Source organism: Carettochelys insculpta, chromosome 1 (genome assembly GCF_033958435.1).
Source record: "Carettochelys insculpta isolate YL-2023 chromosome 1, ASM3395843v1, whole genome shotgun sequence".
Lineage (NCBI taxonomy): Eukaryota > Metazoa > Chordata > Testudines > Carettochelyidae > Carettochelys > Carettochelys insculpta.
In genome coordinates this window covers 381,301,497-381,316,996 of record NC_134137.1, presented here as the reverse complement: position 1 = coordinate 381,316,996, position 15,500 = coordinate 381,301,497, and the positions used below count along the sequence as shown (strand labels likewise).

The 15,500-nt window shown below is 61.0% G+C and overlaps 1 protein-coding gene across 7 annotated transcripts in view; it reads left to right on the top strand.

The window, feature by feature from the left end:
• CPT1B (carnitine palmitoyltransferase 1B) overlaps nucleotides 1-15,500 on the top strand; it is a 116,127-nt gene that overhangs the window by 71,497 nt on the left and 29,130 nt on the right. For all 7 annotated transcript variants that reach the window (XM_074976744.1, XM_074976737.1, XM_074976755.1 and 4 more), the window contains 2 exons: nucleotides 2,549-2,654; nucleotides 8,663-8,779. In XM_074976744.1, coding sequence (XP_074832845.1) covers nucleotides 2,549-2,654; nucleotides 8,663-8,779 — 223 coding nt within the window. The remainder of the gene's footprint in view (nucleotides 1-2,548; nucleotides 2,655-8,662; nucleotides 8,780-15,500) is intronic.

Here is a 15,500-nt window from a genome sequence, read left to right as displayed (position 1 = left end):
AGAAGAGCACAAATTGTTGGGCAAAAGTCAGCATGGTTTCTGCAGAGGGAAGTCGTGTCTAACTAATCTGTTGGAATTCTTTGAAGGGGTTAATAAACATGCGGACAAGGGGCACCCAGTGGACATAATATACCTAGATTTCCAGAAAGCCTTTGACAGGGTCCCACACCAAAGGCTTTTATGTAAATGAGGAGGTCATGGGATAGGAGGAAAGATCCTTTCATGGATCGGGAATTGGTTAAAAGACAGAAAACAAAGGGTGGGAATAAATGGTAAATTTTCACAATGGAGGGGGGTAACTAGTGGTGTTCCCCAGGGGTCAGTCCTGGGACTGATCCTGTTCAACTTGTTCATCAATGATCTAGAAAATGAGGTAAGCAGTGAGGTGGCAAAGTTTGCAGATGACACCAAGTTGTTCAGGACAGTCAAAACCAAAAGGGATTGTGAAGAACTACAAAAAGATCTCAGCAAACTGAGTGACTGGGCAGCAAAATGGCAAATGAAATTTAATGTGGGTAAGTGTAAGGTAATGCATGTTGGAAAAAATAACCCAAATTACACGTACAACATGATGGGGTCAAATTTAGCTACGACAGATCAGGAAAGGGATCTTGGAGTTGTAGTGGATAGTTCTCTGAAGACGTCCACGCAGTGTGCAGCAGCAGTTAGTGAAGCAAATAGGATGTCAGGAATAATTAAAAAAGGGATAGATAATAAGACAAAAGATATCATACTTCCCCTATATAAAACTATGGTACGCCCACATCTTGAGTACTGCGTGCAGGTGTGGTCTCCTCACCTCAAAAAAGATATATTGGCATTAGAAAAGGTTCAGAAAAGGGCGACTAAGATGATTTGGGGTTTGGAACGAGTCCCATATGGCGAGAGGCTAGAGAGACTGGGACTTTTCAGTTTGGAAAAGAGGCGATTGAGGGGCGATATGATAGAGGTATATAAAATCATGAACGGTGTGGAGAAAGTGAATATAGAAAAATTATTTACCTTTTCCCATAATACAAGAACTAGGGGACACCAAATGAAATTGATGGGTAGTAGGTTCAAAACTAATAAAAGGAAATTTTTCTTCACACAGCGCACAGTCAACCTGTGGAACTCCTTGCCGGAGGAGGCTGTGAAGGCCAGGACTCTATTAGGGTTTAAAAAAGAGCTTGATACATTTTTGCAGGTTAGGTCCATAAATGGCTATTAGCCAGGGATAAAGTATGGTGCCCCAGCCTTCAGTACAAGGGCAGGAGATGGATGGCAGGAGATAAATCACTTGATCATTGTCTTCTGTTCTCCTTCTCTGGGGCACCTGGCATTGGCCACTGTCGGCAGATGGGATACTGGGCTGGATGGACCTTTGGTCTGACCCAGTATGGCCATTCTTATGTTCTTATGTTCTTATGTCCCTCACCCCCTATTGTTCCCCCTGTGCCACCCACAGACATCCCACGCTGTGTCCCTCGCCCCCTATTGTTCCCCCCGTTGCAGCCACGGGCATCCCACGCTGTGTCCCTCACCCCCTATTGTTCCCCCTGTGCCACCCACAGACATCCCACGCTGTGTCCCTCACCCCCATTGTTCCCCCCGTGCCACCCACAGACATCCCACGCTGTGTCCCTCACCCCCATTGTTCCCCCCGTGCCACCCACAGACATCCCACGCTGTGTCCCTCGCCCCCATTGTTCCCCCCGTTGCAGCCACGGACATCCCACGCTGTGTCCCTCACCCCCTATTGTTCCCTCCGTGCCACCCACAGACATCCCACGTTGTGTCCCTCGCCCCCATTGTTCCCCCCGTGCCACCCACAGACATCCCACGCTGTGTACCTCACCCCCTATTGTTCCCCCCGTGCCAGCCGCGTGCATCTCACGTTGTCTCTCAGGTCTTTGGGCTCCCCCTGTACCAGCCATGGGCATCTCACGCCGTGTTCCTCATCCCCCAGTGCCGGCTGCATCCACCCCATTCTGTGCTTCCTCTGCTTGCACCCTTCCCCACAGTGGGTGCCTGTGACACATGGGGGCCTGTGAGGGTTTATTCCCTGGGTAGGATTCATGCATTGCTGATGCCCTGTAGTACCACCTGGTGCTGCCTCAGCTTCCCCCGGCACAGCATCACTGCACAGTGGAAATGGGAGTTTCCGTGTGATGACATCTCATGTCGACAATGGCTGTGCCCTTGGTAACCTAGGCAACCAGGTGACACCTTTCTCCCCTGGAGAAGCAGGACAGAGGTGGGCGGAGGGGCCGGGCTGGTTTGACTGGAAGGGGACCGTTGGGTGGGGCAGTCTGGGCTGGCTGGGGAGGGAGAAAGGGGGCCAGGGCCCGGCTCAGGGACCCCTCTGGGCCCCTCTCCCCGAGATGGATGATGCTGACAGCTTCTGGTCCCTGTGCTGACCAGTCTGTTCCAGGCTGGGTCCCTGTCGCCCCGTAACCCGGCTGTGCTCCCTGCCGTGTGTCACTCCTGACTGTGGATGGGGAGTAGGGCCTGGGACCCCCACACTGTGACCGTCCAAGAAGGCCTCATGCTCCACCCCTCTCCCCAGGTGGTTTGATAAATCCTTCACCCTGGTAGTCTACAGAAACGGCAAGTTGGGCAGCAGCGTGGAGCACTCGTGGGCAGACGCGCCCGTCATCGGGCAGCTCTGGGAGGTAATGGAGCAGGCGGAAGGGGCTGCTCGTCCTTCCCGGGCGAAGGGCAAGATGTGCACCGGGGGCTCTTGAAACCCACCTCAGGTCAGGGAAGCTACTCCAGGGATATCCCTTCAGGCTGGCCTGAGCCCCAGTAGTGAGGGATTCCTACGAGTGGTGTGCGGGGGGCTGCCAGGGCTGGGGGTGCAGGGACAGCAGGGGCTGTGGGTTCCCAGACCAGTTGTGTGGGGGGCTGCCAGGGCTGGGGGTGCAGGGACAGCAGGGGCTGTGGGTTCCCAGACCAGTTGTGCGGGGGGCTGCCAGGGCTGGGGGTGCAGGGACAGGAGGGGCTGTGGGTTCCCAGACCAGTTGTGCGGGGGGATGCCAGGGCTGGGGGTGCAGGGAAAGCAGGGGCTGTGGGTTCCCAGACCAGTTGTGTGGGGGGCTGCCAGGGCTGGGGGTGCAGGGACAGGAGGGGCTGTGGGTTCCCAGACCAGTTGTGCGGGGGGATGCCAGGGCTGGGGGTGCAAGGACAGGAGGGGCTGTGGGTTCCCAGACCAGTTGTGCAGGGGGATGCCAGGGCTGGGGGTGCAGGGACAGCAGGGGCTGTGGGTTCCCAGACCAGTTGTGTGGGGGGCTGCCAGGGCTGGGGGTGCAGGGACAGGAGGGGCTGTGGGTTCCCAGACCAGTTGTGCGGGGGGATGCCAGGGCTGGGGGTGCAGGGACAGCGGGGGCTGTGGGTTCCCAGACCAGTTGTGCAGGGGGATGCCAGGGCTGGGGGTGCAGGGACAGCAGGGGCTGTGGGTTCCCAGACCAGTTGTGCGGGGGGATGCCAGGGCTGTGGGTGCAGGGACAGCAGGGGCTGTGGGTTCCGAGACCAGTTGTGCAGGGGGATGCCAGGGCTGGGGGTGCAGGGACAGCAGGGGCTGTGGGTTCCCAGACCAGTTGTGCGGGGGGATGCCAGGGCTGGGGGTGCAGGGAAAGCAGGGGCTGTGGGTTCCCAGACCAGGGCTGCAGGGGAGGTTGCCAGGGTTGGGGTGCAGTGGGAGGAAGGGCTGAGTTCCCAGTCCAGGGTTGGACGAGGATGCCGGGGTGGGGGACACAGGAGCTGCGTCTACACGTGCACGCTACTTCGAAGTAGCGGCACCAACTTCGAAATAGCTCCCGTCGCGTCTACACGCGTCGGGCGCTATTTCGAAGTTAACTTCGACGTTAGGCGGCGAGACGTCGAAGTCGCTAACCTCATGAGGGCTACGTCTACACGTGCAGCCAACATCGAAATAGGCTATTTCGATGAATAACGTCTACACGTCCTCCAGGGCCAGCAACGTCGATGTTCAACTTTGACGTTGCTCAGCCCAACATCGAAATAGGCGCAGCGAGGGAACGTCTACACGTCAAAGTAGCACACATCGAAATAGGGATGCCAGGCACAGCTGCAGACAGGGTCACAGAGCGGACTCAACAGCCAGCCGCTCCCTTAAAGGGCCCCTCCCAGACACAGTTGCACTAAACAACACAAGATACACAGAGCTGACAACTGGTTGCAGACCCTGTGCCTGCAGCATAGATCCCCAGCTGCCGCAGCAGCAGCCAGAAGCCCTGGGCTAAGGGCTGCTGCCCACGGTGACCATAGAGCCCCACAGGGGCTGGAGAGAGAGCATCTCTCAACCCCCCAGCTGATGGCCGCAATGGAGGACCCAGCAATTTCGACGTTGCGGGACGCGGATCGTCTACACGGTCCCTACTTCGACGTTGAACGTCGAAGTAGGGCGCTATTCCTATCTTCTCATGAGGTTAGCGACTTCGACGTCTCGTCGCCTAACGTCGAAGTTGGTGCCGCTACTTCGAAGTAGCGTGCACGTGTAGACGCAGCTGAGGAGATAGGAATAGCGCCCTACTTCGACGTTCAACGTCGAAGTAGGGACCGTGTAGACGATCCGCGTCCCGCAACGTCGAAATTGCCGGGTCCTCCATGGCGGCCATCAGCTGGGGGGTTGAGAGATGCTCTCTCTCCAGCCCCTGCAGGGCTCTATGGTCACCGTGGGCAGCAGCCCTTAGCCCAGGGCTTCTGGCTGCTTCTGCGGCAGCTGGGGATCTATGCTGCAGGCACAGGGTCTGCAACCAGTTGTCAGCTCTGTGTATCTTGTGTTGTTTAGTGCAACTGTGTCTGGGAGGGGCCCTTTAAGGGAGCGGCTTGCTGTTGAGTCCGCCCTGTGACCCTGTCTGCAGCTGTGCCTGGCATCCCTATTTCGATGTGTGCTACTTTGGCGTGTAGACGTTCCCTCGCTGCGCCTATTTCGATGTTGGGCTGAGCAACGTCGAAGTTGAACATCGACGTTGCTGGCCCTGGAGGACGTGTAGACGTTATTCATCGAAATAGACTAGTCGCAACATCAAAATAAGCTATTGCGATGTTGGCTGCACGTGTAGACGTAGCCAGGGACAGCAAGATGGTGGGCTCCCAGCCCAGGTGTGCAGAGAGGATCCAGAGATGGGTGGGCACAAAGATGGGTGGGGAGGGCTGAGAACAGTGAGTTCCCAGCCCATCAGTGCAGGGGCACAGGGACAGGAGGGGCTGTGGGTTTTCAACCCAGTGGTGCAGGGGTTTGCCAGAGGTGGGATGCAGGGACAGGAGGATTGGTAGGTTCCCAGCCCAGGGGTTCAGGCGGGTGCCAGGGGTGGGGGTGCTAGGAGAAGAGGGTCTGGGTTTGCAGCCCAGGGGTGCAGGCGGTTGCCAGGGGTGGGGGTGCAAGGAGAAGAGGGGCTGGGGGTTTGCAGCCCAGGGGTGCAGGCGGTTGTCAGGGGTGGGGGTGCAAGGAGAAGAGGGGCTGGGTTTGCAGCCCAGGGGTTCAGGCGGGTGACAGGGGTGGGGATGCAAGGAGAAGAGGGGCTGGGGGTTTGCAGCCCAGGGGTGCAGGCGGTTGCCAGGGGTGGGGGTGCAAGGAGAAGAGGGGCTGGGGGTTTGCAGCCCAGGGGTGCAGGCGGTTGCCAGGGGTGGGGGTGCAAGGAGAAGAGGGGCTGGGGGTTTGCAGCCCAGGGGTGCAGGCGGTTGCCAGGGGTGGGAGTGCAAGGAGAAGAGGGGCTGGGGGTTTGCAGCCTAGGGGTGCAGGCGGTTGCTAGGGGTGGGGGAGCAAGGAGAAGAGCGGCTGGGGGTTTGCAGCCCAGGGGTGCAGGTGGTTGTCAGGGGTGGGGGTGCAAGGAGAAGAGGGGCTGGGGGCTTGCAGCCCAGGGGTGCAGGCGGTTGTCAGGGGTGGGGGTTCAAGGAGAAGAGTGTCTGGGGGTTTGCAGCCCAGGGGTGCAGGCGGTTGTCAGGGGTGGGGGTTCAAGGAGAAGAGTGTCTGGGGGTTTGCAGCCCAGGGGTGCAGGCGGTTGTCAGGCGTTGGGGTGCAAGGAGAAGAGGGGCTGGGTTTGCAGCCCGGGGGTGCAGGCGGTTGTCAGGGGTTGGGGTGCAAGGAGAAGAGGGGCTGGGGGCTTGCAGCCCAGGGGTGCAGATGGTTGTCAGGGGTGGGGGTTCAAGGAGAAGAGGGGCTGGGGGTTTGCAGCCCAGGGGTGCAGGCGGTTGTCAGGGGTGGGGGTTCAAGGAGAAGAGGGGCTGGGGTTTGCAGCCCGGGAGTGCAGGCGGTTGCCAGGGGTGGGGGTGCAAGGAGAAGACGGGCTGGGGGTTTGCAGCCCAGGGGTGCAGGCGGTTTCCAGGGGTGGGGGTGCAAGGAGAAGAGGGGCTGGGGGTTTGCAGCCCAGGGGTGCAGGCGGTTGTCAGGGGTTGGGGTGCAAGGAGAAGAGGGGCTGGGGGTTCGCAGCCCAGGGGTTCAGGCGGTTGTCAGGGGTTGGGGTGCAAGGAGAAGAGGGGCTGGGGGTTTGCAGCCCAGGGGTGCAGGCGGTTTCCAGGGGTGGGGGTGCAAGGAGAAGAGGGGCTGGGGGTTTGCAGCCCAGGGGTGCAGGCGGTTGTCAGGGGTTGGGGTGCAAGGAGAAGAGGGGCTGGGGTTTGCAGCCCAGGGGTGCAGGCGGGTGCCAGGGGTGGGGGTGCAAGGAGAAGAGGGGCTGGGGGTTTGCAGCCCAGGGGTGCAGGCGGTTGTCAGGGGTTGGGGTGCAAGGAGAAGAGGGGCTGGGGGTTTGCAGCCCAGGGGTGCAGGCGGTTGTCAGGGGTGGGGGTTCAAGGAGAAGAGGGGCTGGGGGTTTGCAGCCCAGGGGTTCAGGCGGGTGCCAGGGGTGGGGGTGCAAGGAGAAGAGGGGCTGGGGGTTTGCAGCCCAGGGGTGCAGGCGGGTGCCAGGAGTGGGGGTTCAAGGAGAAGAGGGGCTGGGGGTTTGCAGCCCAGGGGTGCAGACGGTTGTCAGGGGTGGGGGTTCAAGGAGAAGAGGGGCTGGGGGTTTGCAGCCCAGGGGTTCAGGCGGGTGCCAGGGGTGGGGGTTCAAGGAGAAGAGGGGCTGGGGGTTTGCAGCCCAGGGGTGCAGACGGTTGTCAGGGGTGGGGGTTCAAGGAGAAGAGGGGCTGGGGGTTTGCAGCCCAGGGGTGCAGGCGGTTGTCAGGGGTGGGGGTGCAAGGAGAAGAGGGGCTGGGGGTTTGCAGCCCAGGGGTTCAGGCGGGTGCCAGGGGTGGGGGTGCAAGGAGAAGAGGGGCTGGGTTTGCAGCCCAGGGGTTCAGGCGGGTGCCAGGGGTGGGGGTGCAAGGAGAAGAGGGGCTGGGGGTTTGCAGCCCAGGGGTGCAGGCGGGTGCCAGGGGTTGGGGTGCAAGGAGAAGAGGGGCTGGGGGTTTGCAGCCCAGGGGTGCAGGCGGGTGCCAGGGGTGGGGGTGCAAGGAGAAGAGGGGCTGGGGATTTGCAGCCCAGGGGTGCAGGCGGGTGCCAGGGGTGGGGGTGCAAGGAGAAGAGGGGCTGGGGGTTTGCAGCCCAGGGGTTCAGGCGGGTGCCAGGAGTGGGGGTGCAAGGAGAAGAGGGGCTGGGGGTTTGCAGCCCAGGGGTGCAGGCGGGTGCCAGGAGTGGGGGTTCAAGGAGAAGAGGGGCTGGGGGTTTGCAGCCCAGGGGTGCAGACGGTTGTCAGGGGTGGGGGTTCAAGGAGAAGAGGGGCTGGGGGTTTGCAGCCCAGGGGTTCAGGCGGGTGCCAGGGGTGGGGGTTCAAGGAGAAGAGGGGCTGGGGGTTTGCAGCCCAGGGGTGCAGACGGTTGTCAGGGGTGGGGGTTCAAGGAGAAGAGGGGCTGGGGGTTTGCAGCCCAGGGGTGCAGGCGGTTGTCAGGGGTGGGGGTGCAAGGAGAAGAGGGGCTGGGGGTTTGCAGCCCAGGGGTTCAGGCGGGTGCCAGGGGTGGGGGTGCAAGGAGAAGAGGGGCTGGGTTTGCAGCCCAGGGGTTCAGGCGGGTGCCAGGGGTGGGGGTGCAAGGAGAAGAGGGGCTGGGGGTTTGCAGCCCAGGGGTGCAGGCGGGTGCCAGGGGTGGGGGTGCAAGGAGAAGAGGGGCTGGGGATTTGCAGCCCAGGGGTGCAGGCGGGTGCCAGGGGTGGGGGTGCAAGGAGAAGAGGGGCTGGGGGTTTGCAGCCCAGGGGTGCAGGCGGGTGCCAGGGGTTGGGGTGCAAGGAGAAGAGGGGCTGGGTTTGCAGCCCAGGGGTTCAGGCGGGTGCCAGGGGTGGGGGTGCAAGGAGAAGAGGGGCTGGGGGTTTGCAGCCCAGGGGTGCAGGCGGGTGCCAGGGGTTGGGGTTCAAGGAGAAGAGGGGCTGGGGGTTTGCAGCCCAGGGGTGCAGGCGGGTGCCAGGGGTTGGGGTGCAAGGAGAAGAGGGGCTGGGTTTGCAGCCCAGGGGTGCAGGCGGGTGCCAGGGGTGGGGGTGCAAGGAGAAGAGGGGCTGGGGGTTTGCAGCCCAGGGGTGCAGGCAGGTGCCAGGGGTTGGGGTGCAAGGAGAAGAGGGGCTGGGTTTGCAGCCCAGGGGTTCAGGCGGGTGCCAGGGGTGGGGGTGCAAGGAGAAGAGGGGCTGGGGTTTGCAGCCCGGGTGTGCAGCCTTTTCCTGGGCTAACATGGGCCCCTCCCCACCCACGTCTTTTCTTTTCAGTTCATGCTGGCAACTGACCAGTTCCATCTGGGCTACAGTGACGGGGGGCATTGCTGTGGGGAGCCCAATACGGCCATTGCCCCGCCCCAGCGGCTGCAGTGGGACATTCCGGAGGAGGTAGGTTTAACCCATCTGCAGTTCTCCCGATCACTCGCCCTGCCCCTGCTGGGATCAGCAGCAGCCCCTTGCCACATGCGGAAGCCGGCCTCTAGTGGGCCTGGGCCAGGCCCAGGGTTCGCTGTGGTACGGGAGGTGCAGGCTGCAATGCCCACAGATAAGCTTCTGGTCTCTTCCCGCTGTGGGAGCCTGTTTGCTGCTGCCCATAGTTTTGCCAAACGTTGAACCCTTGGGCAGGAATTTCTGGAGCAAGGCGCCTGCAGGGGCTGAGTGCTGGGGATGCAGGGGCTGAGTGCTGGGGAGCAAGGCGCCTGCAGGGGCTGAGTGCTGGGGAGAAAGGCGCACCAAAGGGCAGCTGTTTCCAAGAGCACACTGGAGGAAGGAGGTCAGTGTGGCCACATGCAAACGTTCTGAGAACTGCTCTGTAGGTTTGGACAGGGACCGGGTGACTCTACGTCAGGTCCCCTCTCACCGGCCCTGTGGGGATCCCCCTCTAACCAGCTCTGTGGGGATCCCCCTCTCACCGGCCCTGTGGGGATCCCCCTCTAACCAGCTCTGTGGGGATCCCCATCTGACCAGCCCCCGAGCTGCTGAAAATCTGCATTTGCACATGTGCGGCCCTCATTCAGTAGAGGTTGGGAGCTCAGTTCTCCAGGATTCTGTCTGCACTGAGCATGTTCCCTCTCCTGTCGCTCCAGCGAGTGACTGGAGTATGTTTGCCTCAGGGGGCCACAGGATCGGTGCTGTGCCTACCCCCCCGACACTCTCCCAGTCACAGTCAGGCTACGTCTACACGTGCAGCCAACATCGAAATAGTCTATTTCGATGAATAACGTCTACATGTCCTCCAGGGCCAGCAACGTCGATGTTCAACTTCGACGTTGCTCAGCCCAACATCGAAATAGGCGCAGCGAGGGAACGTCTACACATCAAAGTAGCACACATCGAAATAGGGATGCCAGGCACAGCTGCAGACAGGGTCACAGGGCGGACTCAACAGCAAGCCGCTCCCTTAAAGGGCCCCTCCCAGGTACAGTTGCACTAAACAACACAAGATACACAGAGCTGACAACTGGTTGCAGACCCTGTGCCTGCAGCATAGATCCCCAGCTGCCGCAGAAGCAGCCAGAAGCCCTGGGCTAAGGGCTGCTGCCCACGGTGACCATAGAGCCCCGCAGGGGCTGGAGAGAGAGCGTCTCTCAACCCCCCAGCTGATGGCCGCCATGGAGGACCCAGCAATTTCGACGTTGCGGGACGCGGATCGTCTACACGGTCCCTACTTCGATGTTGAACGTCGAAGTAGGGCGCTATTCCTATCTTCTCGGCTACGTCTACACGTGCACCCAACTTCGAAATAGCTTATTTCGATGTTGCGACATCGAAATAGACTATTTCGATGAATAACGTCTGCACGTCCTCCAGGGCTGGCAACGTCGATGTTCAACTTCGACGTTGCTCAGCCCAACATCGAAATAGGCACAGCGAGGGAACGTCTACACGCCAAAGTAGCACACATCGAAATAAGGGAGCCAGGCACAGCTGCAGACAGGGTCATGGGGCGGACTCAACAGCAAGTCGCTCCCTTAAAGGGCCCCTCCCAGACACACTTTCATTAAACAGTGCAAGATACACAGAGCCAACAACTAGTTGCAGACCCTGTATATGCAGCACGGACCCCCAGCTGCAGCAGCAGCAGCCAGAAGCCCTGGGCTAAGGGCTGCTGCCCATGGTGACCACAGAGCCCCGCAAGGGCTGGAGAGAGAGTATCTCTCAACCCCCCAGCTGATGGCCGCCATGGAGGACCCCGCTATTTCGATGTTGCGGGACGCGGATCGTCTACACGTCCCTACTTCGATGTTGAACGTCGAAGTAGGGCGCTATTCCCATCCCCTCATGGGGTTAGCGACTTCGACGTCTCGCCGCCTAACGTCGATTTCAACTTCGAAATAGCGCCCAACACGTGTAGACGTGACGGGCGCTATTTCGAAGTTACTGCCGCTACTTTGAAGTAGCGTGCACGTGTAGACGCAGCTCTCATGAGGTTAGCAACTTCGACGTCTCGCCGCCTAATGTCAAAGTTAACTTCGAAATAGCGCCCGACGCGTGTAGACGCGACGGGCGCTATTTCGAAGTTGGTGCCGCTACTTCGAAGTAGCGTGCACGTGTAGATGCAGCTTCAGTGTGCCAGAGCTCCAGGTCTCTCTCGCTCCCTCCGGTGTGAGCCCTGCAGCCTCAGTCTCCTCAGATTGGACCTCGGGGCTCCAGCCCTCCGGCTTCACACCGTGAGCTCAGTCTCAGGTGGAGGCTTGTTGGCCCTCAGGGATTAGAGCACCTTGCCCAGCGTTTGCTGTGGCAGAACCACTGGCTGATCGCTCGCCCGACACCCAGCCTAGGGCGTGCTCGGTTAGCGCCATTAAAAGCAGGTCAAAGTGGAGCCCTGGGTGCAGCAGAACCCAGCCCATGCAGTGAACTCCATTGGCCAGGCTTCTCATCACTTCCCCAGACCCAGCCGCCGTTTCAGCCAGCCGCCAGCGCCGACCCCACCTCTCTCGGGGGCTGACCGCTGGGTGGGCAGTGCCTGGGGGTCGGACTGTCTGTGGCCATCTCCAAATCTCCACTGACATGGGGTCAGCCTCAGCCAGTCCTTCTAAGGGCCCGTTCCGGGTGAGGCAGTAGGTCTCATTCCCACTCTCGTCTCAAAGCCTGTCCTGACAGCCAACAGCCCTTTCCCCGGTAGCTGTCCAGCAGCCCCCTTCCAGCAAAGCATCCTGTGCCATCTCCCGCAGCAGCTCCTTCCCCGCCCTTGCCCGCAGCCACGGGCACATGGGTGTCTGAGGCCGTCTCGGCGCTGTCCTTTGTCCCCCTCTGGCTGCATTGCCCGCTGTCGATCACTGTTCTCAGCTGTCACCGCCGGAGGGGGAGTGCCACTGGCTGTCCCTAGGTGGCTGCTGCACGCTGTCTGCGCCGCCCGGGCTCGGCACAGATCGCCAGTGCCGGGGACTCTCAGAGATCTCCCCGTGCCCACGCTATCAGATGAGGGGTGCAGGCAGCCGGCCGGCTCTGCTGTCGAATGCAGCGCAGTGCGCGTGACCGGCTGCCCGTGTACACGTGCCTCCTGGCCACAGGCAGCGCAGAGCAGGGCAGGACTTTCCACCGCCCCTCAGCTGGGCAAGGACGGCCCGAGAGGCACCTTCGTACCCCAACACAAACGCGCTGCACGCCGCTCGTCACCGCCGGGTGCCACCCTCTGACACACCTGGTGCCGTCCATCGCCTGGCACCGGGTAGTTTGAGCCAAACATCACCCCCCGTCACGCTGTCATCCTGGCCCGGTCCGGACCCTGGGCCAGTGGGCTGCTGCTACCTGCACCAGGACGTTTGCTAGCGGGCTGCTCTGGTCCCTCCCTTCTGCAGCGTGTGCATGGCTCGTGCCCAGTATCACTGCACCCCTCCCCCAGCCAGGCACTGCCAGGCGTACTCCTGCCAGGGTCTGTGGGCCAGGCCTGCCTCCTGCTCAGAGCTCCGCTTTGCTTCACACTAGCTAAGCTGTGACTACCTTCTCCTGGGCCTCAGTGGCCTTCCCTGCCCTCAGCCACAGGCCTGGGCCAGGCGGCTGTCTGGCCAGTTCTTTGGTCCATCCTCCACTAGCACCTCGGCAGGGAGCTGATCCTACACCCCAACCTCTTTGGGGTCCCCATTCACATGTCTCCTCATTACCTGACCTTCACTGGGGCCACCCACCGGAGCATCCAAGCCCGCGTGAGCCTCGTCTCCCCAGTGCGGGCTGCTGTCCCACTCAGCTCCAGGGACTGGCTGCAGACAGACAGGTAACTGGAGCTGCTTTGCAGCCCTGCCCTTGTGCTGAGAGCGGAGTCCCTGCCCGGCCATTCATGTGCTCGCTGCCTCCTGCCCTTTCTCCTGACGTTCCCTGGGCTCTGCTCTTTGGCCCTCACTGGCACAGGGGTCAGATCCTGCGGGAAAGAGACCCAGTCACTTCCCACGAGTAGGTGCTGAGGGACGCCAGCGTGCCCTGACCCTTCCTGCGCCTGCACGGGAGGTGAATGGCAGCTGCCTGGGAGAGTCCCCAAGTCACACAGACCCTCAGCAGCTGGTGGGATCACACCACATCCCCATGTGTCTCTGTCCCAGAATCTCTTCCCCTGTGAATGTCTGCCTGCTCCCGCTGCTGCCATGGGGATCAGGGGGCTGGAGCCCGGGCGTCACAAGCTGACCTGGCTGCTGGTCGTAGAGTGGAAGCCCATCTGCTTCCCCTGCTTGGCCAGCTGTGACCACATCCCAGCTCACTCTCTGAGCTGCCTTGCAGGCAGCTTCCCTGCCCTGGGAGCCCTTCCTGGGCACTGTGTGGTGGGACTCTCCCATGTCTTTGGCCTGGCACCACTTTGTCTCCTTGTGCCCCGTCCCCCGTCCTGCCGGCGCCCAGGGGAGAAGAGAGTCCGGCAGCCTGAGCCCCGATGGGTGGGGGTGCGAGGCCACACAGGCCTGAGCACACAGAACAACATTTATTCTTCCCACAGATGGAAAAAATGAGAGGGACCCGTGGCGGGTAGCCCTGCACTGGGCTTCCTGGAGCCTCACTTCTGAGTCCCCCACAGGGTCTCCTCCCACCCCCAGCTGCCCAGAACCCCGTCTGCCAGCCTGCGTGCACTGGGCAGGGCTTTGGGCTCCTGAGGGCAGTGTGTGCCACCGCCCCAGTCTAGCCAGACTATGTGGGTCCTGTGTGGGAAAGGCCCAGCCCCTCCCTGTCGTGGGGATATTCCCCCAGCAGGGTGGGGGCCTCTGTACGCGGTGCCCAGGTTTCTCCTGCACTGGGAGTCTTTCCCTCTGCCTCAGCGCAGGGGCAAAGCCTGTCTGAATGTTCCTCGTGCCGTCTCTGCACCGCCCTCTGGCCTTGGCAGGCAGCAGGGGTGTGAGAGTTGGGCCTGTGCCCGGTCAGGCGGGTCCCAATCGCCAGCCTTCTGCCAGGCAGGCTGGTCAGGAGCAGCTGCCCTCCCGCAGGGCACGCTTTGGGGGCTGGCCTTCCTGCTGAATTGCCATTGCCGGCCCCTTCCCACCGACCCCAGCAGGGCACTTGGCGCCTCCCCTCCAGCCTCGGCTCCCACTTTCACTGCTCCGGGCTGAGCACCCTGCTAGCTCTGCTCCTGCTGCTCCAGCAGCGCTTTGCAGCCACTGGGGGACACTGCCCCGCACCATTGCCAGGCTCTGCGGCTGCCCTGCAAGCCCTTAGCAACCTTAAACAAATCCTCGCCAGCCGGTATAGAGCACACCACAGTCACTCTAAGCCTGGAACCAACCCCTGCAGCAAACCTCACCGCCAACTCTGCTCACGTATCTACACCAGCGATATCACAGGACCTAACGTCAGGGGCTCCTTTACCTGCACAGCTCCTAATGTAATATCTGCCATCATGTGCCAGCAATGCCCCACTGCCATTTACATTGGCCAGACTGGAGAGTCTCGCCGTAAAAGAATAAATGGACATAAATCAGACATCAGGAAGGGTAATGTACAGAAGCCTGTGGGGGAACACTTCAATCGCCCTGCACACTCAGTGGCAGATTTAAGGGTGACAGTCCTGAAACAAAGAAATTTCAAAAGTCAAATGGAGAGAGAGATCTCTGAGCTGCAATTTATTTGCAAATTTGACTCCATCAACCAAGAATTAAACAGCAGCTGGGAGTGGCTGGCCCCTTCCAAAAGCAGTTTCTCTGTGCGGGAAGTTCACACCTCCACACTACAATCTGACAATGGGCCACATCCCCCCTGGCTGATCTGACTTGTTATTTCTCCTCTCGATGTATGCTACTGAGAATGGGCCATTTCCCCCCTGGCTGAATAGACCTTGTCAGCTCTGGGTCTCCCTTGTACTGGGACCACCCCCCTTCAAATACTCCTCTGGAACCCCCCCATGTATCTGACGAAGCAGGTCTGTGCCCATGAAAGCTCATGCTCCAAAATATCTGTTAGTCTCTAAGGTGCCACAAGACTTCTTGTTGTTCTTGAAGATACAGACTAACACGGCGCCCTCTCCGGTACCTGCAAGCCCCGTGGAGATCCGCGTCTTGCTCCTTGGGCTGGTCATTCCACCAGCCAGGCAATCGGCAGCTCCTCCCAGTGCCCAGCCGTCTGTCCCTGCATGTTGGTGCAAGGCCCTTGGCAGCACCTGCCTGTAGGCTATTTTCTTGCTGGTTCCTTCAGCTCCCCTCATTTATTGCTGGCAGGCACTCACTGCAAAGCACCTCTGCTTGGAGCACCCTCTGCCAGGGCTCAGTCCCGGGCTCCCAGGACTCATGGCCTCTCTTGGCTCTGGGCGGCCCCGGGGAGACCCCCTCCAGTGTGACAGCCCTTCTCACTCTCTGTCAGGGGTTAAACCCCACTGCCTCCTGGGACTGCACCTCTTGCAGCCTCCAGCATGCTGTCTCTGCCCCGGGCCCCCTCAGGGAGTCCCCTCCGTCTGGGCCCCCAGGGCTTCCATGTGCAGAGGGAATACCACAGCCTGTTCTCCAGCTCGGTGTGACTCTCGGCAGGCAACGAGCAGGTTTATTGATCAGTGAACCCAGCACAGGGAAGTCTCCAGCCCTGAGGCCTGGCACAGCTCTGCCCAGTGCACCCCGGTCTCTGCAGCCCCCGGCAGGCTCTGGCTGCTCTTTTCTCTAGTGCAGGACACCCTCGCCCCGCACCGTCCTCTATCATCTCCCCCTAC